The 24,611-nt window shown below is 55.0% G+C and overlaps 1 protein-coding gene across 1 annotated transcript in view; it reads left to right on the top strand.

Moving 5' to 3' along the window:
- The window catches only part of RAB6B (RAB6B, member RAS oncogene family), a gene marked incomplete at its 3' end in the record, with an annotated part of 91,074 nt that overhangs the window by 14,084 nt on the left and 52,379 nt on the right, over nt 1-24,611 (top strand). The window contains 1 exon segment of the mRNA XM_027768594.1: nt 20,946-21,004. Within this exon segment, the coding sequence (XP_027624395.1) occupies nt 20,946-21,004 (59 nt within the window).

Here is a 24,611-nt window from a genome sequence, read left to right as displayed (position 1 = left end):
CCCGGGGGGGGGGGTTGGCTCTGCCCCACTGGGACCCCCATGGAGTCTAATTTGGGACCAGGGATCTTTGTTTATTTCTGCCCTGCTCTGAGTAGAGCCCAACTCCAGCAACGGTCTGTCTTTAGGGAGAGAAAAAAATCACTCCCACATTATTTTAAAATATTAACGGATCCTATTTGTAGCATCCAGATCTGGAATTCTCCCGATTCTGATTCATTAAGCCCTCTCTTTCCGTGCCGGCATCCAACTGGAACACCGGAGGCCGCTGCCCAGATTGGAATGGGAGCTGGAAGCCTAAACAGGTGCCCGGCCAACCCACGGCCCCAGTTCTCTCCCACCTACATCAGAACAGGGCAGAATGTAGATGCTGCGTACATGACCTCAGCTGCCCCTGCTTCCGGCACGTAGTGGGACCACTCCAAGCCAGGCTCGGGGTCTGGACATCAGTGTCTGCTCATCCATCTGCCTCGGCCTGGGGCAGGTCGGCAGCTGGGCAGAGCAGCTCCCGCCACCACAGCCTTCCGTCCCATGAGGCTTTGTTCCAGGTCATCGGCCTTAGTTTGCAGTAGAATAGAGGAGGTGACAGATGAAGCCGGCATCTCTTAGGAGCCCAAGACCGTGAGATGGTGAGGCAGACACAGTGTGAGGTGACCCCAAAGAAGTCATACCTTCTGGGGTCCCTCCCGGATGGAGGTAGTGACTTTCTTCTAGCTAGTGCAGAATGGCAAAGGTGAGCATGTCCCCCCTCCCGTTAGGTTACTCCAGGGCAGAGGTGATGGGACAGCCACTCATTAGGTTTCTTTAGAAGACGCCTCTTGCTGGCCTTGAAGTAAGATGCCGTGTAGTGAGAGGGCTTGTGAGGAGGTCAGGGCCTCTCAGAAATAAGAGCGCCCCTGGCCAACAGCCACGAAGAAAAGAGGACCTCAGGCCTACAACCACAGGGAGCCACGTTCTGTCAGCAACCACGTAACTCACAACTCTTACGTCGAACCCAGACTCCTGATCCACCAAAGCTGAGATGATCAGTGTGTGTTTTAACCACTAAAATTAGCAGCGTTGGTTACACTATAGCAGTAACTCGGACAGGTGCAGTGACGATGTTAGAGAGGAGATGCCTTTGCAGAGAAGGGGTTGGGGTTTCCCAGAGGGGCTACGACCTGCCCCACATTAAGCAGCTGAACAGGGCTGACCTGCAAAGCACCCCTTGGAGGGTCAGGCCCTGACCTGCTGGTATTCTTTCTCTGATTTGCCCTGAGCAAACCCTCCTGCTTCCCAGGCCTCAGAATGTTCCTCTGTCTCATGCAAGACTGGGCTGGACTTTCACCGCCTTCCTGTGGCCTTGGATTAGTGTCAAGGACAGGAATAAGAAAAGCAGCCTCTGAAGTTGAGTGCTGGGCTAGGGGAGAGAGTGTCTTCTCATGACCCTGGTGACCCTGGGCAGGGGGCTTCCCTTCCCAGACCTCACACCTCTGACAAGATCGTCTGCTGAGTCCTCTGCAGCTCATACCACCTGTGGTGCTATGAGAAGGGCTCTCGAGGGCCCAAGAGCTTGCTGTGTAGGCCAGGGCTGCCATCCCTCTGCCGGTGCCCAGCTCCCTCCCCTGGCCTGGCCCTCATCCTCCCCCCATGGCTGGCTAGCAGTCATCTCTGGCCCAGAGTTAGAGACACAGCCGTCCGTCCTGCGTGTCAGCTGGTCCTGTGTCCACTCCAGGCCCAGGGTCCTTGGATCTAGCATGCTTTTCCCACCACAGAGTCAAGGGTCCTCACCTGACCTTCACCGGGAAGGTGACCCTGCTGCTGAGTGAATCCCGAGCAGGTGACACTGATGGTGTCCAGAGGTCTGGAGGTTCGCCGTTCCTCTTGTGCTCTGGGGGGAGCCCAAGGATCCAGCCAGGGCTCGTCTCTGCTCATCGATGCAGTGAGGTGAGCAGCAATGAGCAGGCTGCGGGGTGTGAAGGCAGGAAGAGAAGCTGGGCCGGCGGAGATCTGGGACACCTTCCTGTGCTCTTCTGTTAGCCTGTCAGCCCAGGTTCCTCTGCGGAGAGGGTGGGCTCTGGGCCTCGCCTGCCTGCACCGGCCATGGCTGGCTTCCGCGTCTGTGGTCTGGAGGCCTCCTTCCGTTGGCCTGCGCAGTCTTGGTCTCGTGGCCGGGACACGGCTGTAGGTCCGTTGGCTTTCTCATCCCCCCCCACTCCCCGACTGGACCGTCACCAGCAACTTGGGAGACACAAGCTGTGCCCCTCAACACCCCATCTGCCGGGTCTCACGGCCGCACCCTCTCTTAACCGTAGCACCACAGTTAGCCTTGGGGTGAGCGTCAGAGTACTTCGCCAAACTCCACGCTGGTTGGACAGCCGAGTTCCTCCCTGTTAAATAAGCTACCCATGTGCATTAACGCCAGCCTTGCCAAGAGCTCAGCTCGTGGGATTCAGCGTGTGTTTCCCCTCCTTTCAAACATGCTCTCCATGAAGTAGTTCTTCATGGCCCCAAGCCACTGCTCACATGCATGGCTGTGACTGGCCTCTGTGGGGTCTGGCCAGACTGGGCTGAGCCCCGAACCAACCCTGAGTACATTCTGCCCTCCCCGACCTGGCTCTCCAGGGAAGCCCTGTCAGCCATGACCATGTGCACTATGGACGGGGACCCCTATTCTCTAAGCCACAAGAGGAGAGGACTAGCACTCAGCTAGTGGGCGCTGGTGCTGGCCTGCTGTTGGGCTCTAGAGGGGAGACCTGCACCTTTTCAAACCCGCCAGCAGTGTTGGGGAGAGGAGAGGTTAGATTGTGTGTGGGCTGGCTAGCTAACGGAGCTCTGGAGCCCACCCGAGCTTATGGCCAGATTGCAGATCTTTCTAAGAAACCCAGAAGGTGCTGTCCTTGACTCTTAGAGCTCAGCTGACACCAGGTGGACTAAATTCCTACACACACCAGGTCCCTGCTGCGTGCTGACTCGGGCTCGTGTGCATTGTGCACGCATGCACGTGTGTACTTGCACGCATCTTTGTGCATGTGTGCTTATGGTGGTTACGCATGGGCCCTGCCTACTGAACTGATAAAGCCGGGCCTGTTCCATCCCCTGGCCTGCGATGAGAAAGGCTCGCAGCAGTTCTCCAGTGACCAGCCAGGTCCTGGCCCTCCATGAAGTCCAAGTTGATGCCAAGTACAGTTACATGCTGGTTCCTAGGAAAACTTCCCATGGACAAACCACTTCCTGAATGTAGAAGATGCAGACATTCATATGTGTGCATGTCCTGTATATGTAAAAAAATCATATTTTTTAAACTTTTTATTTTGACATACTTTTAGGCTTATAGAAAAGTGGCAAGAATTGTACAAAAAAATTGCAAAGAATTGTACAAAAAACTTTTATCCAGATTCCCTAATTTTTGTTAAAGAATCATTTTATTTAACTTTACTTATTTATTTTCATTTGACCAGAAAGGGACAAAGTGGGAGAGAGAGAGAGAGAGAAAGTGAGAAAGCAAGCTGGCAGATCTGGTACTTGAACCATGTTCGGCCATGTGGGAGTCCAGCGTCCTCAACCACCATGCCACCTACTGGCCCCCCTTTCTTTAAAAAATATTTTATTGGGAACCAGCAGTTAGCGTAATGGCTATGTCGCTGGACTCCCACGTAGTTGACCGCGGTTTGTGTCCCGGACCCGGTGGCTTAAAACTCACGCAGGGCGCGTGTGCGTGCGTGCCCAAGATCCCGAGAGGAGAATGGAGGAGAAGGGATTGCGGCGTGACCATTCCCCCTGGGGGGTGATTTCTCGCTTTCTGTCTCTATGTCTCTCTCTGTCTGTCTGGTGAGCGCACGCGCCCTACAGTGAAAATCTCTCCAAAAAATATATATATTTTATTTAACTTTATTATCATTATTATTATTACTATGTTAATTTGATCAGAGAAATAGAGAGAGAGAGAGGAAAAGTGAGAAAGCAAGCTGCCAGGTTTGGGACTCAAACCATAGTCAACCCTGTGGGAGTGCAACTTCCTTCACCACCACACCATCTGCTGGCCCCAGATTCCCTAAATTTTAACAATATACTATTCTCATAGAATTTGTAATAATTCGGGACCAGCAGTTAGTGTAATGGCTATGTCGCTGGACTCCCATGTAGTCGACCGCAGTTCGTGTCCCAGACCCGGTGACTTAAAACACTCCGGGCACGTGTGCGTGTGTGCCCAAGATCCCGAGAGGAGAATGGAGGAGAAGGGATTGTGGCGTGACCATCCCCCCTGGGGGTGATTTCTCGCTTTCTGTCTCTCTGTCTCTCTCTCTCTCTCTCTCTCTCTCTGGTGAGTGCACGTGCCCTATAGCGAAAACCTCTCCAAAAAAAAAAAAAAGAATTTGTAATAATTCTATGAAGTAGGCACTTCTGTTGCCATTGTATGAGAACGTGGAGCCTCAGAGGGGATAGTAACTAATTCAAGATCACACAGCAAGCGAGCGTCAGAGCCTGGATTAAAATCTAGGTTTGTTGGGGCTGGCAGGTGGTGAGGTGATTGGGGCACTGGACTCCCACATGGTTGACTGTGGTTCAAGTCCCAGACCTGGCAGCTTGCTTTCTCACTTTCCCTCTCTTTCTGTCCCTCTGTCTCTCTCTGATCAAATTAAATAATAATAAATAAAATGAAATCATTCTTGAAAAAACATCTAGGTTTGTCAGACTTTAAAGTGAGTGTGCTGAGCATGTGTAATACCAGTGAGATGGGCAGGTATCCGACTCCTCCTGCCCACAGAGCCTCCTTTCTTGCATTGTAGGTATGCTAGAAAGGAATTGTTTCAGCATTTATTTGTCTTTATTTCCCCTTAGTTTTTCAATGATTCTTGCTGGCTTAGGAATTCTATTTGACAATAATTTTCTTTTAGTGTTTCAAAGATGCTGCTTCATTTTCTTTTGGTTTATGTAGAGTCTGACAGAGTACCAAAGACTTTTCTCCTATTTATTTTAAAATTTACCAGAGAGTGTGTGCACTCACCAGAGAGAGAGGAGGAGGAGGAGAGAACACATCCCACATGGGAAATGGCCATGCTACAATCCCTTCTCCCCATCCTTTTCCTCTTTTTGGATTGTGGGCAGGCACGTACAGAAGCCTTGCATGTTTTCCAAGGCACCCCACCATGCTTTGGGCTGGTCCGCCTGTGTTTCCTTAGGATTAAATATATTGTTATTTCTTGGGAGTTAATATATTATTGTTGCTTTTGTTTAGACAATTACTTTTTTTTTTTAGTTTGCTAGAGGATATGTGTCCTTGCAGGAGAGAGAGAAAAAGTAAAAAAGCACACACACACACACACAATTGGGGATGGTCACGGTACAATCCCTTTACCTCCATTTCTCCTTTTGGGATTTTGGGCACGCGCGCACACACACCTGGTGTGTTTTTCAAGCCTTCAGCCTGGGACTTCATCAGTCCAGTTGGCCAGGTAAGATCTAGCCTCCCTAACCGCCATGTCACTGGCTGGCCTGTCAGATATCTTTCAAAGAGGCTGCAGTAACAAGTGGAAGCCCTTACATAGGTACCCACGTGGTGACCATTTTCCCTTTTCATCATTCCTTTGTGTAGATTCACATTTCTGTCTGGTATCATTTCACTTCTTCCTGGAGAACGTTAACATTTCTTGTCGTGGGAGTTAGATGATGATACATTCTGTCAACCTTTGTGTGTTTGAAGAAGTCTTTATTTCTCCTTGTTTTTGAAGGCGTCCCAGGATATAGAATTTTAGGTTAAACATGTTTTTTTTTTTTTCCTTTCAGTGCTTTACAGGTACTGCTCCATTGTCTTCTTACTTGCATTGTTTCTGAGGAGAAGTCTGCTGTCTTTCTCTTTCTTTATATACAGCATGTGTTTTTTTCCTCTGGCTACTTAGTTACTGCTTCTATGCAATTTGAGTATGATGTGATTTGGTGTAGTTTTCCTTATGCTTCCTGTGCTTGTGGTTCCTTGAGCTTTGCGGATCCATGGGCTTACATAGTTTTCTTCAAACTTATTTCTTAAAATAGTTTTCCTCACAGCCTTCCCCTTTATCCTTCAAGGACTCTGATTGCGCTTCTGTTAGATTACTTGACATTATCCCACAACTCACGGGTGTTCCAATCATACTTTATATTTTTTCATTGTGTTTCTTTTTAGTTGTTAGCACTATGTTTTTGAGTTCATCGATCCTTTCATGTGTTTCTGTTTGGGTTTGATTTCAGTTTATTGGTCTTTCCTTTCTCTTCTTTATGGGTTTATTTTCTTGCTTCTTTGCATGCCTGATACTTTTTTTTATTTTTAATCGTATCCAGACATTGTAAATTTTGCCATGTTGTGTACTGGATAGTTTTGTTTATTATTCTAATTTTTCTTAAGAATTGTGAGCTGGAACCAGAGCAGTGCTCAGTGTGTGGCTGTTTATTTCTGACTATGAGGCAGAGCTCTTCTGAGCATTCTTTGCAGTGTTCCAGCAGTGACTCTGATTGGTGGGAGTGGGCACTGTCTCCAGTCTTGTATGAACACCAAGCACTGTCTCCACTAATCCATCGGTGGGACTTTCCCCAGTCTCAGTAGTTTACTCACATTTGTCAGTCAGTCCTAGGTGAAGACTTGAGGATGACCCTTTGCAGATCTCTGCAGGTCTCGCTCTGCATCTCCCTCTTCTCTGGTATTCTGTCTCGTGAACTCTAGCTGGGTTTTTTTTCCCCCCTGAACTTTCAGCTTCATCCCCTGAACCTAGGGAGTCTGCTAGGTTTTGCTTAGGTCCCCCTTTCCTGTGCTGTGGCCTGAAATTCTTTCAAAGCAGTAGTCCCTGGGATTCACCTCTTTTTAAAATTTTGATGGAGGGCACAAAAACTAACTGGAGAGGGAACCAGCAGTTAGCGTAATGGCTATGTCGCTGGACTCCCATGTAGTCGACCACGGTTCGCGTCCCGGACCCAGTAGCTTAAAACTCATGCCAGGTGTGTGTGCATGCATGCCCAAGATCCCGAGAAGAGAATAGAGGAGAAGGGATTGCGGCGTGACCATCCCCCCTGGAGGGTGATTTCTCACTTTCTGTCTCTATGTCTCTCTCTGTCTGGCGAGCGCATGCGCCCTATAGGAGAGAGAGACAGAGAGGGAAAGTGAGAAAGCACCCCCATGGGAGTTTGCCACACTGCAATCCCTTGGGATTTTTGGACAAGCACATACACACACCTGCATCTTTTCTTTTTTTTTTTTTTTGGAGAGGTTTTCGACATAGGGTATGTGTTCTCACCAAAAAGACAGACAGAGACAGAAAGTGAGAAATCACCCCCGCAGAGGGAATGGCCATGCCACAATCCCTTCTCCTCCATTCTCCTCTCGGGACCTTGGGCATGCACACACACATGCCCGATGTGAGTTTAAGCCACCAGGTCTGGGACTCGAACCACGGTCGACTACATGAGAGTTCAGTGACACAGCCATTACTCTGGTCCCCACGCCTGCGTGTTTTCAAGCTGCCCAGTCCAGGATTTGTCCTGTGCCATCAGCTCTGTGCGATCCTGCTGCCTTAACCATCATGCCACCAGTTGGCCTACTTCATTTCTAAATGTCTCTCAGCGGTCTTTGTTGCCTGATGTCCAGGGTCTTGAAAATCGTTGTTTCGTGTATTTTGTCTTTCTTTTGGTTATTTCAGGTGAGAGGGTAAGTCTGGTTCTTGTTACTCCATTTTGACCGGAAGTTGAAGTCTTGGCATTTGCTTTTTCCTGTTTCATTTGTTCCTGGGAATTCTGGCCTGAGTACATGATGGTGAGCATTAACCTAGTCAGGTGGTGGTGCTCGGCCTGCTCTTGCTTTTCATGAGTGACGTGCATCAGTTGATTATATAAATGTGGGTTTGCCCTTTAAGTAGACGCACACTTTCTGTACTTCGAACTCTGAGAACTTTCTGCTACCGAACCTTTATAAAAAGATACGATATGGGACCAGCAGTTAGCATAATGGCTATGTGGCTGGACTCCCATGTAGTCAACTGCAGTTCGCGTCCCAGACCCAGTGGCTTAAACTCATGCCAGGCGCGTGTGAATGCATATCCAAGATCCTGAGAGGAGAATGGAGGAGAAGGGATTGCGGTGTGGCCATACCCCCTGGGGGGTGATTTCTCACTTTCTGTCTCTCTGTCTGTCTCTGTCTTGCTGGCGACTGCACTCGCCCTATAGCAAAAACCTCTCAAAAAAAAAAAAAAACTTAAAAAGGTATGGTATGGTATGGTTTTATCTCATGAATACTGTGAATCTTAAATTGATCATGCTTCCTTTTTTGTTTGCTTGCTTGTTTGTTTCTTCGTTCCTCCATGCTGGCAGGATTTGGGGCACACAACACATGCATCTGGTGTGTTTTTCAGCCCACTGGGGCCAGGATTTGAACTGCAGTCTGCAGTGTGGACTCTGGCTCCCTTGACCACTAGGCTGTGGGACTGGTCCTTTTTTTTTCTTTTTTTTTTTTTTTTTAATTGTTTTTCACTTTAACTGCCACAGAGCTCAGGGAATTTCTTAATCTTGATGTCAGTAAGGGGGAAGATGTTGCAAGATGTATTTCTGTAGACAAACTTTTTGTTTCAATTTTCTCTTTTTAGCTTACCTAACCTTTCCCTGTATTTCTGTCAGAATTTCTACTTGGAAACAAGAGAAATCTGCTCTCACTGTCCAGTTCATTTAAGCAGTGGCTGTATTACAGGAATGATAGGGGGGTTCACAAAGTCCCTGCAGGGCCAGAGAACGGGTTTTGAGCAGCAGCCTCCCTTCTCCCTCCCCTCCTACTCTTCCCTCCTTCTCCTTTCTTCCCCTCCTCCTCCTCCTTCTCCCATCTTCCCCCCTCCATCTCCTCTCTTCTCCTCCTCCCCCTTGTCCTTCTCCTCCTTTTTTCTTCTTTTTCCATTTTTCTTTAGTTATTCCATGAATGAGAGAGAGAGAGAGAGAGATACATGACCCTTCCACAGGGTCTCAGTGCTGTGACCTGTCCTCAGCCAGCCTGGATTGTGGGTCTATGTGTGTCTGGCCTATTCAGGGAGGTCTCCAGATGCAAGCCAATAGCTTTCTCGTGTGGTTCTCTCTTTTTAAAAAAATTATTCTATTTAACTTTATTTATTAATTTATTTATTTTAATTTGACCAGAGAGTGACAGAGCGAGAGAGAGAGAGAAAGCAAGCTGCCAGGTTCAGGACTCAAACTGCGGTCAGCCATGTGGGAGTCCAGTGGCCTTAACCACCATGCCACCTTCCTGCAGTAGATCTTCCCATTCACTTCCTATCACATGCCGGGGTGGGTCTCATTGTTTTTATAGCTGAGTAGTATTTCGTCGTGTATGTGTGCCGTCCTTTTCGATCTATTCATCCGTTCGTGGACATTTGGGTTGTTCCATGTCTTACAATTGCGAATAATGCTGCAGTAAACATGGACGTGCAGGTGTCTTACCGCCCGAGCGTTCTCCTGTCTTTGGGTAGATACCCCGGAGTGGAACTGCTGCATCATATGGTAGTTCTAGTGTAGGTCTTCGAGGAACCTCCCTGTTGTCCTCCACAGTGGCTGGACTTACCTTCCCACCAACAGTGTAAGAGAATTCCCCTCTCACCACAGCCTCACCAGCACTTAACATTTTTTAGTTTTTCAATCTTCACCATTCTGACTGGGGTTAGGTGGTATCTCATTGTGGTTTTGATCTGCACTTCCCTTACCGTCAAGGCTATTGAGGATTTTTTCACGTGGTTTTTGGCTGTCGTAGGTCTTCCTTAGTTGTCTGTTCTGCCCATTCGCCCACCTTGTAATTGGCTTACCTTTTCCAGGTAAGCCCCTTGAGTTCCCTGAATATTCTGGTTATCTTATCGAACCCCTGGCTTTATTGCTGTCCAGCCCCTTGTCCTGTATTTCTGTCGTATAGCCCTTCCTTACCCCTTGACGGTCGCTGTTCCTTGTGTCCCCATGAACTCTGTGCAGAGCGCTGTGCTGCATTTCCTTGGCCCTATTTTGGTGTCCTGGTTTCAGGTGAGAGAGGCTTGAGACAGGCTTCCTGACCTAGAACCCGGGAAGTCTCAGGGCTCAAGGTCCCCCCAGTCCTAGCCAGACTCTGAAGCTGGGTGTGCCGCTTGGCTCCAGCACTTCTTAGGGTCAGGGAGTGGGGTCGCCCTGTGTACAGTACACCGAGGTTTTCAGAGCAGGTTAGGGAACCCATTGCTCTCGGTGCCCTCAGGGTCTGCTCCAGACTAGGACAGGAGAGGAGACCTCAGGTCAGGTGTAGACTGTTGAAAGTCGCTGGTGAGGGCCGGCAGTGAGGATTCACAGGGTCCCCAGAGCTCAGGGGTCCAAGGGCCACAGCCAGTCAGGCAGACTTGAGGCCAGACCTTCCTCCTGAACTCCCAGGATCCTCCTTTCCCAGACAGTGGAGGCCGTGAGGGAGCGGGTGACACTCCACAGCCTCTGAGTCTGGAAGGCTCCTGGGGTCCCTGGGGTTGGACAGAGGAGATGAGGCAGGTGAGGACAGGGCAGGGCACTCAGTGCAGAAGTGAGCCAGGCACGGTCTGCCTCTCGGCTGGGGCTGCAGGAAGGGCCTGGGCCAGACCAGCCCACGTCTCTGTCCTGCTGGCCTCTCCTTCCACCCCTCCACGCTCCCCTCTGCCTGCTTCCCTGGGTCCCTGGGTGAGGCCCAGGCAGCTGAGCATCCTCTGGCAGAGGGAATTAGCATACTTAATTAAAGTGCCCAATGAAGAGCTTTGCATGTGTCTTAATTACCATCTGAGTCTTTGGGGGGATGGTTTGAAATGGGATTTTTCACGTGTTTCCTCATTTAGCCTACGGTGAGCCAGCCAAGCCCTCAGGGCTCCGATGGGAGCTGTCAAGCCTGTGCCCAGAGCTGGGGCGGCCCTTCCGGCCTTTCAAGGTGCAGGGCACCAGGTGGAGTGTGGAGGGAGAGCCCCCGCAGGCCTTCCGAAAGGATGGGCTGACATCAAACCAGGGCAAAAAGGCACCAGGCTCAGACAGAGGTGGCCTGAGAGCCATGTACCCTGCAGTCAGGACATAGTGGGGGCTCTGTGCAGAGTTGCAGGGGAGTGGTGAAGGCCTCGCCTAGGACCTCCATGGAGCAGGGACACTAGGCTGGCGTGGCCTGGGTGCACCCCGGGGGCAAGCCTGCGGGGGCTCTGCCTCGCCAACACTCACAGGCTTCCTTCTGCCTTCTGGAAACTGAGCTGATGAGACACAGTCCGCAAGGCCCAGCGGGCTGGGTTGCTGGCCTGTGCTGCAGAGGAGCAGCTTTCTGACAGCTGCAGGCGCTCTCTGATAAGAGCTTCAGTGAGGGCTGAGGACGCAGAGACCCTTCCCCTGACCCTGACGTGAAGACTGCTCTCCTAGAAACACAGGCGTCTCTGAGGGGGCAGCCAAAGGGGCCTGGAAATACCAGGCCTCATCTGTCGGGCTCCCTCCCCACTCCAGATCCAGCTCTGTGGATGCCCAGGAGGACCAGGCGGGGACCCACCATGTGTCCAAGAGCTCCGAGGATCTGGCGTCTGTGTGGACGCATGGCCAAGAGCAGGTGTGGGCCAGGATTCTGACTTGCCCGTGAGGGGCTGCCTGGTGGGTGGCGCACCTTCTGCCAAGTCTTGGCAAACCTTCTGCAAGGTCTTCAGCTGGTCTCGGCGCTCTGCCTGGCACTTGCCCTGTTCCTGGCCCTCACAGCAGTCTCTCCCACCCACACCTACCCCGCTGTGGAGCTGACAAGAGAGGGGATCCCTCATGGGAGGAGGTCCTGTCTGAGCAGGACTCTGGGAACTCATGCCTCCTCAGCACAGGCCAAGCCCAGGAGACCTGGGGGCACTAGCCCACAGCCCCGGTGGGATGTGGCTTCACGTGACAGTTGTGGAGAAATGTAGGTACACAGCCGTGAGCAGAGGGCACCTTTGCCTTCCACCATGAAGGCAGATCCAGGCCCTCTGCCAAGAGCCGTCCCCTCTGGTCCCCACCTCTGCCTGCCAGGACCAGCCTGCAAGCCACCTGCAGAGGCCACGACTCCCCAATTCCCTAGCAGAAAACAGCCTTTCCTTCCGGGGCTCCCGTTGGCTCTCCTCTCGCGCTGCCTGGCATTTTATTTATGTATTTAAATTTTCTTTGTTGCTTTAAGGCATGTGCACTCATCCAGAGAGAGACTGGGTGGGGTAAGAAATCACCCCACAGAGATAGTCACGCTGCAGTCCCTTCTCTTCCATGCCCCTCTCAGGATTGTGGGCACGCACTCACACACGCCCAACATGTTTTCAAGCTGCCAGGTCCGGGACTCGAGCCACGCAGTCGGCCGTGTGGGAACCGGCGCTGTAACCTCCGTGCCACCTGCTGGCCCCACCTGGCATTTTAGGTATTTATTCCTGAGTGCTGCACCCCTGGGTGTGGGCAGCCCGAGAGCAGTTGTCCACCTGTCGGGCACAGAATTACAGGCCTGGCACGGGAAGCTCCAGGCGGGGGTGGCTGGCTGCATGTAGAGATGCCTCCCCATCCTCTGCAGCTGCCTTAGAAGCCGCGGGGATGTACGAGCCTCTGTTTACCTGGGACCCTCTGCCGAGATGGACCTCGGGCCCCTCGGAGGCTGGTGGAGTGAGTAGCCCCCATAGGTGAGGTCCACGCCATCGCTGGTCACAGGTTGGGAAGGGTGGCATTCGTTCAGCCTGCATTGTGGGATTTTCAGAGTGCGGGGGACCGAGCTTCTCTGGACAGCAAGACCCCTGAGCCAGCGCTCACACGCATAAGAAAATAACTCTATTGACGGAGAGGCTGGTCAGGGAAAGTACGCTGGGCCCTGAGCCCCTGCGGGTGGGTGAGGACTGGCTGTGCTGGCTTGTTCTCAGGTACCTGCTGGTGCTCGTGCTTGGTCTGGCCACCACAGAGCAGGCTTTTACGGGTGACCTGAGCGAAGGTGACTGCTCGTTCGTCCCTCATCCATTTTGCTCACGCTCGGGGATTGGCTCCATCCGACTGGCCACAGAGTCAGCTGACAGGTGTCCCGGGTGCTCTGATGGCCTGCTCTCAGGGTCCTGTCACACCCCTGCTCTTTGTCCTCCCAGCCCTCTTCGTCTGGGATGCTCCCTGCACCCGTCCCCTGCCGCAGGCCTCTGTGGCCCCTCTCCTGCAGTGTAGGTTCTCCAAAGCACAGGTCTGCTGCTCTCATCACCGGATGCCATGCGACCAGCCACCCCGAAGATGGCTCACAGATTTGAGACTTGAGCAGGCTTCGGGCAGGGGCAGCTTCCTCTGCTCCCCGGCATTGGAGGTGGCTCCGAGCCTGGGCCATCTAAGGCTCGCTCATGCCTCTGGTGGGCAATGTGGCTGTGGGCGGGACCTCACTTTCTCGCTGTGTGGACGCTCTCATATGGCCTCCTGTAGGCTCCTTGGGCTCCCTCATAGCACAGCCGGGGCTCGGGGACTCACTTGTGCAGTGTGTGGCCTGAGTGTGCCCCCGCGGACGCTGTGCTGCCTTTTCCAGCCTCATCTGTGGGCCACATAGAGCCCCCGCTGGATGGTCACAGGCTGGCTTGCGGTCACCCCGGTAGTGTCAGGGTTGTGCAGGAAAGGGAGTGCACGAGATGGGGAGCAGCCATATGTGGGAACGGGGTTCCATGGGCCCACCCAGAGCCCAGGGGTTCAGTGTTGTGTGTGGGGAGCCAGGTCCCCCATGGTGACCACACATGCACGTGTGCCCCATCCCAACACGGTGGAGATGTGGAGAAGGCACGCGGTGTGGCCATGTCCAGGCAGGCGCCCTCTCCCGCTCGCTCCCCGCTACGTCTGTGGCCACTGGCCCCGGGTCTGCATGCACCGGGAGGGGTCCGCTGCCACCTCGGGTCTCGTTCTCCTTTCCGGGGCCACCGGAGCAATGGAAATGCGCTCATGTGGGTTGTGCAGGTGACTTATTTCACAGCTGTACGATTTCTTAAAAATGATTTGATTGTGCGCTTAAAGTAGGTGTGCTTTGTGGCATGTAAATTATCCCGCAATGAAGTTGTTTAAAGTGTTGAGGAAAAATAGAGAAATAAAAAAGGAAAGGAAAAAATGGAATTAAAGTTTATTCTAGTGCAAAAAACTTGAAATCCATGCGTAATTTTTTCATGAGAGGATGTCCATGAGCTTTTTGGGGACTCCCTTTAGTGGAGACTGAACTGCTGTCCCGCTCACACCGCCCCTCTCCTTTTTTTTGGGGGGGGGAGGAGAGCTTTAGGCAGTAGGGCACATGTGCTTTGCCAGAGAGAGACAGACAGAGACAGAGACAGAGGAGGGAAGGAAACTTACGGGCCTCAACGTGCCGAGCAAGGAGCTGAGCGCTCTCTGGGGCCCCTCGTCCAGTCCCATCACGGCCGCAGAATGAGCTGGGTATTGTCCCCAAGACCCCAGAACCATGACAGGAAGCAGTGGCACTGGGAGACGGACACAGGTTTTCCCCGAGTTTATCTCACTCATGTGGGGATAGCCCCTGAGGCGTCTGTCCCTTCCCACCCTCTCAGCCCCGCCCTTGGCGGCACGCATCTGTCTTCCACTCGTGTCGGTCCGTCCCGTCTCAGCCGGTCGGTGACTGTAGGCCTCTGCCTGTCCCTGGGCTTTGTGGCTGCCGGGCTCACCGGCGTGACCGCGGGGCCACAGATGTTCTGGGGCAGAGGCTGGTACCTGGTCAGACAACCACATCCCAGAAAGAGGGGAAATCGCCCCGGCGGGGGTGGCCACGCCACAGCCCCTTCTCCTCCATTCTGTCCTCGGGGCTCTGGGCAGGCATGCACACACACCCGGCATGATTTCCAAGCCGCCGCTGACTCTGGGTTTGAACCACAGTCGGCCATGTGGGAGCCCAGTTCCCTAGCCACTGTGCCTCCTGCTGGCCCCATACCCTCTCTGAAGATTGTCCTGCAGCTCCTGCTGTTCTTGGCAGAGTCCACGCTCCTTGACGTGGTCAGTGTGGCCTGTGCTATCCGGCCCTGCTCCCACCGACCTTGCCCTGCTCTGTCTGCCCCTCCCCGCTGGCCCAGAGACGCGTTCTGGTTTAAATGGCCCGACGGCCCCATGGAGCTTCCTCGGACAGTGGTGGCCGCACGTACCCTGCAACCTGGCTCCATGTCCCTGAGACGGAGTGCCTCTCGCTGTGTCCTGCCTCCTGGTGACCTGGCCTGCTGCCTCTTGTCCTTTCTGTGCCCCTGTACCCCTGTATCTGCTGGCACTGTCCCCCCTGCCTGGAATGCTCATCCCCCCACCACACCCTCTGTCGCTCGGCAGCTGCCCTGCCTCCTCCTCGCAGCCTTCCTGACCGCCCAGCCACCTGGACCCTGGCCTCATGTCATCTGCTGCTTTGCTGCTGGTGAGACCTTTACGTAAACCAGCATGACACAGCGGTGAGGTGATGACTTCAGCGTCACATCCGCGTTCGGCCACCTCAGTGGTGCGGTTGGTGGCATCCTGAGTGGTGGCGCTGGGGGCCACAAGGCCGGACCCGGGGCAGCTCCCCCAGTCAGCCTGAAACCCACCAGGCAGTCGTGTCTGCCACGATCCCACCGAGGGGAGGGCGGGGGAGGAGGGTTGTGGCATGTCGGTGTCCTCTCTCTCACACACGTTTGTGTGGGCACCCTCTCAATTATGAATAAGATAAATAAACAAAATCTGTGTCCTTGGGACCAGCCGTTGGCATAATGTCTGTGTCACTGGACTCCCATGTAGTCAACCGCGGTTCGAGCCCTGGACGCAATGGCTTAAACTCACACCGGGCACACGTGCATGCGTGCCCAAGATCCCGAGAGGAGAATGGAGGAGAAGGGATTGTGGTGTGGCCATCTCCCCTGGGGGGTGATTTCTCGCTTTCTGTCTCTCTGTCTGTCTCTTTCTTGCGAGTGCACGCACCCTGTAGCAAAAACCTCTCCAAAAAAAAAGAAAAAAAACCAAACCTGTGTCACTCTCCCAGCGCCACTGCTTCCTGTGTAGTTCTGGGATCTTGGGGACGATACCCAGCTCAGTCTGTGGGCCGTGATGAGACTGAATGAGGGCACCCAGGAGGACGGGCAGTTCCTTGTGTGGCACGTGGAGGCCACGTAAGTTTCCCTTCCTCCCATCTAAGGGCTCCTGGTAGGTGCTCATTCATGAATTTTCTCACCCTCGTTTGGCTGAAGGAGGTCAAAGGCCTCTCCCTGCGTCGTAGCATAGGCCTGAACCTCCGGAGACCCTGCGGCTCCTGCTGAGCGAGAGCAGGGAGGAGGAAGCGCGGCTGCCCGCTTGTGTCATGAAGTCCGCCGAGGCGCCGAATCTTCGCCCCCAGACACAGCGGCATGGCTGCAGCAGTGGCCAGGGCTGTGGGCAGAGGTGCGGCAGGTGACCTTGAGCAACGGCTGTGGGAGGACGCTCCTCCTAGGTTCCTGTGACTGTCAGAGGGCAGTGGGGTCACAGAGAAGGTCTCCTGGCCTTCTCACTCCGGCCTGGCTTTTTGAGCTGGTAAAATGCCAAGTGCCCAGCCCCGTCCAGACTGCTCCTCGGCTGAAGGCCAATGAATGGGAAGCCCCAGCCGTCCAGGCCACCCTCGTGGTGAGACCAGAAGAGTTGCAGGCAGCTGGGGCACGTCGGTGCTTCACTTCCAGGGTCTCGTGCCCTCCACCCAGGGCAGTTGTTGGGGCGGAGTTGGGGTGAGGAAGGGCTTTCTGCCCTCAGAGGGAGAGAAGGTCAGCACGAACTGGCCCCTTGACCTGTCCACACCTTTGTGCTGTGCCACAACAGAGGCTGGGCGTGGGGACAAGAGTCCCTGTTAATGGCTCAGCCTCGGGTCCCAGGAGGCTTCCCGGAGGCAGAGTGGGGGCGACCTTCCTGCAGTTCCCCGTTGATGGTGCTGCCTGCCTGGCGCTCTGAGAGCTGGTTGGCCCGGGAGCCTCGCAGTCCAGGGTTGGCAGAGGCCCAACGGTCACAGACTTGATGGGTGGGGGTGGGGGACAGACGGGACTCACTGACCTCCAGTGGAGCCTGCAGGTGCATGCTGCAGAGGGAGGGGTGAGCAGGGGGCTGGACGCCTCAGTGTCTCCCCACAGACAGCCACTGGGAAGCTTTTGGGGCTGGGACTAGGGTGTCTCTCCCAGATGGAGGGTGGCAAGGCTCCTGTCCAGGCTGTTTTCACTAGCAGTGTCCGGGGGAGAAGTAGAAGGGAATGGCCCCTTGCAGAGGGAACAGCTGGGGAGGGTGTTGGGGGGCCTTGGGCACAGCATTGCAGGAAGTGGGGAGCTAGTGGTGAGATCTAAGCAGCAAAGCCAGGCTAGGTCAGGCAGGGATCTGAGCCTGAGGAGTAGGAATCCCTCCTGCTGGCAGCAAACTGACAGGGAGCCTCACTGTGAGGGTGCTGGGTCCCAGGAATTTAGACCCACCCACTCCTCTTCCTGAGCGCTCCTTGTGCCACTGGGGCCTGAAGTCCTAGTTCCTGTCCTCCAGACGATCAATCAAGCACCACCAAGTGGGGACAGCGCCTGCCTGCAGCCAGTCCCGAGAGAAGGGAGCCCGGCCTGGCAGAGGCCGTTCCCTGGGGCATGAGGACAGCCACACAGGTGCCAGTTATGACCTGGCAGAGTCCTGAAACCCAGCCTGACCACAGGCGCCACAAAAGTCCTGTGATGGGCAGACAGCTGAGTCCCACTGCAGTCCACTCCAGACCGGGCAGGACTGTCAGCGGGCTTCCTGCTCCCGCTCGTGGAAGGCAGGATGGCGTGGCCCCTGCTCGGAGCTGAGGGCTGAAAGGTGTGGTGCCGAGGGCTTAGTCCAGTGTCGCTGCGGTGGCACCTCTGTCGCGCTGTCACGTGACTCATGCCCGGCGTGGGCCCGGCGTGTGCTGCTCGTGTACCGCAAGTGCTGGCTTCCTGTGTTGCCACTGTCACAGTTCTTGTGGGAAAGCTCAGAAACATGGCACTGGCCAGGACCCCACTCCCACAAGTCCCCCAAACAGCCCCGGTAAGCAACTTGGTTTTGGGGGATTTTCTCCTTCCCCCGGACATTGTCCCAGGGCCAGGACAGACCCTCTACCAGGCCTGGCATCCGGAGAACCAGCACCCTGGCATTAAAGGGACTGTAGGAGTTTCTGAGTCCTCAGCCGCCCCGTGGACTGCTTCCTCGGTGGCCTCTGCACCCTTCTATCCCTCTCTTTGCTGCAGCTCTGCAGCCCAGGGAGGAGCCTCCGTTTCCCACGCTCCCCCTGACGCGCACCACTTTCTCCCAGACGTAGGGTGCTGCCTAGGAAGACTGCCCGCGGGCCCCGGGCTCCCCCTTCTGAGGAGGTGGTGACCTTCCCCTGCCTCTCCAAGACGGGAATGCTGTTTCCCCAACCTCATTTGTCTCTTGCTAGCTCAGGGCTACCCGCTCTCCACTCTGTCCTCCTCAGGAGCTCCCGGCCAGGTAGCCTCATGGCCTTGTAGCTGATCCCCAAGGCGCGGGGCCTCCCGTTTCTTAACTTGGTGTGCGATTTAAGGGAAGAGTTAAAGCGTTGCAAATCTCTTTTCAACCTAATTCTGCCAGAAGCTCAAAAGGCCGTTTCCAGGTAAAATCAGAGGAGATTCTGGGTGCACTAGGGCTCCCCAGAGGGGTCTCCCTGAAACGCGGCTCTCCTGACACAGTTGGTACCCTGCGGTCATTTCTGGCACTGACCTCCCAGAGTTGGTGTCAGACTCAGTGCATGGTCTCCAACAGGACAGCCCCACCTCAGCCACCAGGTGTCCCCGGGACACTTACACCTCTGAGCCAAGGATTACAAACCCAGGGCTTTGTAATGACCCCTCCCCCCCAAGGGTCAAGAATGTACTAGAACGTTTCACAGAACTCCAAAAAGTTCTATGCTTATGATTATGGTCTTAACGTAGAGCCTACAAAGAATGAACAGATGAGACGCACAGGGCAGGTCTGGGAGGCCCTGAAGCCCGAGCTCCCCTGCCACCTCCCTGCAGACTTCGGGCGTGTCCCCTTCCTGGAACACCAGTGTGTTCGCTGACCAGGGATGGCCACTGTGCTTGCGTGTCCAGAGTTTTTAGTGAGGGGTCATTATGTAGGCCTGACTGATTGGTTCATGGGCCACATGACTGGACTCAGCCTTGCGCCTTCTCCCATCCCGGAGGGTCGATGGCTGAGCACCCTGACCCTCTAATCACATGGCGGCCTTTTTAGCATGACTAGCCTCATCCTGAAGCTCTCCAGGGGTGCACCCAGGGTCACCTCATTAGCATCATTTCAGCCAGGTGGCAAAAGGGGCCCAGGAATACTAAGGTACCCCTATTGGGAAATTCCAAGGATTTAGCGCTTTCTCCCCAGGACTCAGGGGCAAAAACTTACATTTTTTATTATACAAGAGTAGTGGACACTGCCTCAGCTGTTTCGGTTGCCGGCCACCTCCCTCCACTGTAAGTGTCACCTGTGTGCTTGCACTTCCGGTATCTCGTTCGGTTCCTACCACAACCTTCTGAAGTCTTCGGTGCTGTACTCATTCTAAAATAAGAAACTGAGGTCCCCAAGGGCTAGTGACCATCTTAAGGTGACACAACTAAAAAGTGCCTTGGAAGGATTCAAATCCAGCTAGCCAAATCTGGGTCAGATGCCTTCTGAAGTTGGCCCAAACACAGGCTGTCACATGGTCCTCGGGCTGGACGGTGAGTCTCCCTGAGTGAGCTCCGGCTCTGGAGGGTGATCACACTTGTCTGCTCCACGGTCCACTGTCGAGGGTTCAGGACGGCAAAGGGCCTCCCCAACGCCCTGTTGGGTTGTCCTGCTCCATCCAGCTAATGACGAGCAGCCATACCAGGCTCGGCCTGTGAGGTTCCCACTGGGCAAGGAGGAGCATCAGCAGGCAGAGTCCTGGGGCTCCCTCACCTGCCCTTGCAGGGTGACCTGTCTCTCCCGTCCAGGGCAGAAAGGCCTGGAGCCAGCTGAGCAGGGCAGCCCCCAGTGCGCCTCCCAGGCCCTGGCAGAGGTGCATTGGACAGGAGAGAGCACTCCAGGCAGGGCGGGCCTAGCAGGGGTCCCTTTCTCCCCTTTCCTCCCCTCCCAGATAGAGGGGTACACTTGGCATTTCTGCATTGTCAGGCCCTGACGGACCTGCACGAGGTTCGGTCAAAAGCCAGACCTGAAGTCTGGGAATTGGCAATATTGGTGAGATTCCCAAGACGTCCTGGTCTCTCCCAGCCACACCCGTGGCTCTCAGTTGGGGGTGTTCTTGCCCTTATAAGGCGTTTGCAAATTTGTGGGAGAGTCACAATGACTCAGGATGTTCCTGGCCTTTGTCTTGTGGGGCCCAGGGATGCCGAGCGTCCCACAGTGAGCTGGGCGGCCAGGCACAGGGTAGCAAGGACAGTCCTGTGCGAGACACAGGAAGTGGCCTGTCCACTGCCCTGCTCTGGCTCTGCCTTCTGCACCCTCCCCCAGACTGAATCTCAGCATATGACAGTGACAAGGTCGAGCTTTAGGTGGACACGGGCAGGTGGAGAGGAGCATCTCGTTCCCCTGCTCTGACTCTTCCTTCCTGGTTCTTGCTCATTTGGGCTCCCCTGGGGCAAAGAAGACCAGGACTTGGGGGGTGGAGGTTCACATGCAGTGGGAGGGCGGGATTCATGTGCAGTGGAGAGTGGGGTTCACGCGCAGCGGGAGGCTGGGTTTACGTTCACGTGCAGTGGGAGGGCTGGGTTTACGCGCAGCGGGAGAGCAGGGTTCACGCGCAGCGGGAGGGTGGGGGGTTCACACGCAGCGGGAGGGCAGGGTTCATGCACAGCGGGAGAGAGGGGTTCAGGCGCAGCGGGAGACCTCCTCCTTGGCCCGGCAAGAGCACCTGAAGCCAGGCGGCCGCGCAGGCGCTGGCTCCGTGACCGTCTCTGCAGCTCCGCCTGCCTCTGTGCCTCTCGTTTGCTCCCTGTCTCCTTGGATTGCATTCAGAAGAGTCTCCCCAGATGTCGTGTCTCAACACCCCTCTTCTTCTTTTGCAGTCGGGAAGACGTCTCTGATCACGAGGTTCATGTATGACAGCTTCGACAACACGTACCAGGTGAGGCCCTGGGTGCTCTGGACCCCAGCCCACGCATCTGCGCCTGCCGTGGCCCAGCCGGCCTCTCCCCAGGGCTTCCGGACTGGGATGAGAGTGGGGTAGCCTCGTTTTCCTGGGGTGTCATTCTGCTGGAGGAGAGTTTCTTACCTGGGTACTGGCCTGCCCAGTAAAGCTCTCGAGCCCGTCTGAATGTCCAGACCTCAGTAAAAACAAACAAACAAAAATGTCCAGAGAGAAAACCTGCAGCTTGGGGAGAGGACCCTGCAGCTGTGTTCCCTTGCTCCTCACAGGCAGGTCCGAGCCGCGGTGGTGCCTGCTTACCTCGGGGCCGTAGGTAACTGACAGAGAGTGTGCATTAGAGATTGTGCGGGCATGGCCATGTTTGCCAGGACTCATTCTCCCTCTCTCCCCGTCTCTCCCACACGCACACGTGCCCTCCCGGGCTTGTTTAGGCACTTTCTTCCCTAGAGAGGCTTGTGTGGGCTCGACCTGTCTGTACCAGCAGGAGGCTGGATGAGATGTCCGTGGCTGGCTCTGGAGTGGACTGGAATCCACCAGAGGCCCGGAGGCGGCCCCAGGTGGCCAGAAGGCTGAGCTCGCAGGCCAGTAACATCACTTCCCTGGCACCATCGGTGGGTGGGGAAGTTTCTGGAAGTGACATGAATTTTCCTCGCAGAAAGTACCCCGTTTAATCATTTCAGCCATCCTTAAGGCAGAGATACTGCTCTCTCCCTCGGGTTAGAGACGGGTTATAACACGCTTTTCTGCACCAGTGGGTCCTGCGAGCTGCTGCTTCCAACAGGTGTCAGTCGGTGTCACTTGAAGCCAGAGGGGGCGGTGGTGACTCAGTGTGTGTGTAGATGCAGGGCGCCGGGTGACAGGAACAGGTCGCCCGCTGTCCTGCGGGGCTTCCCAGGGCCTGGCAGCAGTGCGGGCTCCGACATGCTCCGAGAGCGACGGGGTGTGCACGACCTCCCGGGTGTATTTGATCATGGAACCCTTCCGTCATCGAATCCTCCAAGGGCAAATATTTATAGAACACACCGAGGCCTGCCGTTCTAAGGCGTCCCTCCCCTTCCCTGGACTTTGAGAAGACACGGAGCACAGCATACTGGGGGGTCGAAGTTCCGTGTCCTAGCTTGGGCGCTCACCTTCGCCTGACTCTGCCGTGGTCTGGAAAGCTAGGTGACCAGTGGAATTGGGAGCAGTAGACTGTCGGCTAAGAACGACTGGAGCCCTGAGCGTGTCCCCAGCCCAGGGCGTGGGCTTTGGACATTCGTTATGGTCTCGCCGGACCAGGGCTTCGAACTACCGCTAGCTTCCTAGCAGCCTCTCCTGGTAAGGGGCGTCCTGCCGTGTCAGCTCGGATTAGAGACGATGATGCTGACGGACTTGGGTTCTGAGGTCTGGCTTGGTGTTCCCTTGTGTGTGTCTCTGCGACCTCACATACTTGATTATTTGACTTCTTTGAATATGAAGTTACTTACAACGTCTCTGGTGTTCCGGTGAAGACAGGAGACTCCGGGTCCGCTGGTGTCTGGCAGGTGTCTGGCAGTGGGGGGGCGCAGTGGAGCCCCAGGGCCCTTGCAGTGGTCTCTATGGGTGTGGGTCAAAGCTCCGGCTCCTCCCCATGTTGGTCAGACCCCTCCTCCGTCCCCACTGTCACCTCCCTCGCCCAGTGCTCGTCCTGCCTCCCTGGTCCAGTGGGCATCCCTGTTGGCTGTGCCCCATGCAGTGACACTGTCACACCTCCACACCTGGGCTCATGCCACTGCTGGGATGCCTTTCCTGTCCTCGCGGCCCGGGAGCAATCTCTGGCTCAGCAAGGCCTGGGATGTTTGCTCAGAGTGGAGTGGAGCTGAGCGGCTGGCTGCTCTGCCCCTCCACCTCTCTTTCTCCTCACAGCTCCGCCCACAGGCTGGTGTGGCCTCCCACCTGGAGGGCGACTTCCTTGTGCTGCTGCTCTGAGCCAAGCTGGGGGCTGGGCTGAGGCCCAGCACCCCTCAGACCTGCCGCTGCGATTGTGGGCCAGCACAGTCCTGGCCATGGTCAGTGCAGAGGTGACCTGGAGGGGCACTGTGTCCTCAGTGCTTAGCCCCCGTCGGCCTGAGAGGACAGAGGCCCGCTAGCATGGTGTGAGGGGATCCCAGGAGAGCGACCGCCCTCTGGGGGCGTCTCGGCCCTTGTGGCGGTGGCTGCGGCTGCAGCAGGTGCGGTCCCTCCCAGTGCCCGCTGCGTGATGATGAGGCTAGGAGCGGCCCGCCCTGCACACAGGCTCACGTTAATGAGTTCTCTGGAGATGGGAAATGTCATCTTCTTTGTTTTGGTTTCCTTAACACAGAAGCAGAAGCGCTTGGGAAGTGGGCAAAGACCCCCACAGGCCAGGGAATGGACCTGCCCTGCCCACCACGTTGTCCCTGCAGTGACCGCTCCCGCCCTTCCCACAGACATCCTGCCCGTCGGTCAAACAGCCTGGCAGAGCCTGCCCTGCCTCCCAGGACGGAGCTCATCCTCCCTCCCTCCATCCCTCCATCGGCCTCTGCCCGTCCTTCCCCCCTCGTTCTGATGAAAGATGTGTCAGTACTACTCCGGGGGCCAGCCAGTGGCGTGGTGGTGAAGGCAGCTGGATCCCATGTGACTGGCTGCACAGTTCAAGTCCTAGACCAGGCAGCTTGAAAAAAATATGCCATGTGCATGTGTATGTGTGCCCAACCCCAAGAGAATGACTGAGAAGGGACTGTGGTGTGGCCATCCTTCCAGGGGAAGGGGGTGTTTTCTCATTTTTCTCTCTCTCTTTCTCTCTCTCTTTCTCTCTGTCTCTCTGAGGAATGTATCACTCTATGGTAAAAAAAAAAAAAAAAAGTAAAGGCTTCTCTGAGTTTGGAGAGGCAGTGGGAGATGGTGACCTGACCATAGGCCAGCCCTCCCTCACCCAGGGCATGGAGGGAGAGGGACTTTGCCCCACCCTGGGTGTCAGTGACGTTTCCCCCACTCCGGGGCTGACCGTGCGTGAGGCCCCGAGGAGTTGGCTGAGGACCCGGGCGTGCTGCACTTCCCCTGCCCGTCCCCTGTGCAGGCCCTGGAGAGATGCCGCCGTGAAGCTGCAAACACACACAGCCTTTACTTCCCCTTTGACATGTGCTCTCTGACCTCTTGCCCATCTGCCCATCACCCCATCAATTCACGTCACTTGAAGTGATGGAAAAAAAAAAATTCAAGACTCTGGGACCAGCAGATGGCTGGTCCAGCGCAATGGTTATGTCACTGGGCTCCCATGTAGTCGACTGTGGTTCGAGTCTCAAACCTAACCTGGTGACTTAAATCCACGCTGGGCGCGTGTGCATGCGTGCCCCAGATCCTGAGTGGAGAACGGAGAAGGGATTGCACTGTAGCCACCCCCCGGGATGATTTTGCATTTTCTGTCCGCCTGTCTCTCTGGCAAGCGCACATGCCTTATAGCAAAAATCTCTCTCTAAAAAAAAAAAATTAAAACTCGCAGCCAGAAGAGGTTTGTGTCTGCAATGATTATCTTCCAGAATTTATTATAGGGAAACAAAAACAAAAAAACCTTCCTTTTTTTTTTTTTTTTTTTTTTCCTTGGGGCCTT

The sequence above is a fragment of the Tupaia chinensis genome, unplaced genomic scaffold (assembly GCF_000334495.1).
Source record: "Tupaia chinensis unplaced genomic scaffold, TupChi_1.0 Scaffold146961_1, whole genome shotgun sequence".
Taxonomy (NCBI): domain Eukaryota; kingdom Metazoa; phylum Chordata; class Mammalia; order Scandentia; family Tupaiidae; genus Tupaia; species Tupaia belangeri.
This window is presented reverse-complemented; position numbering and strand designations above follow the sequence as displayed.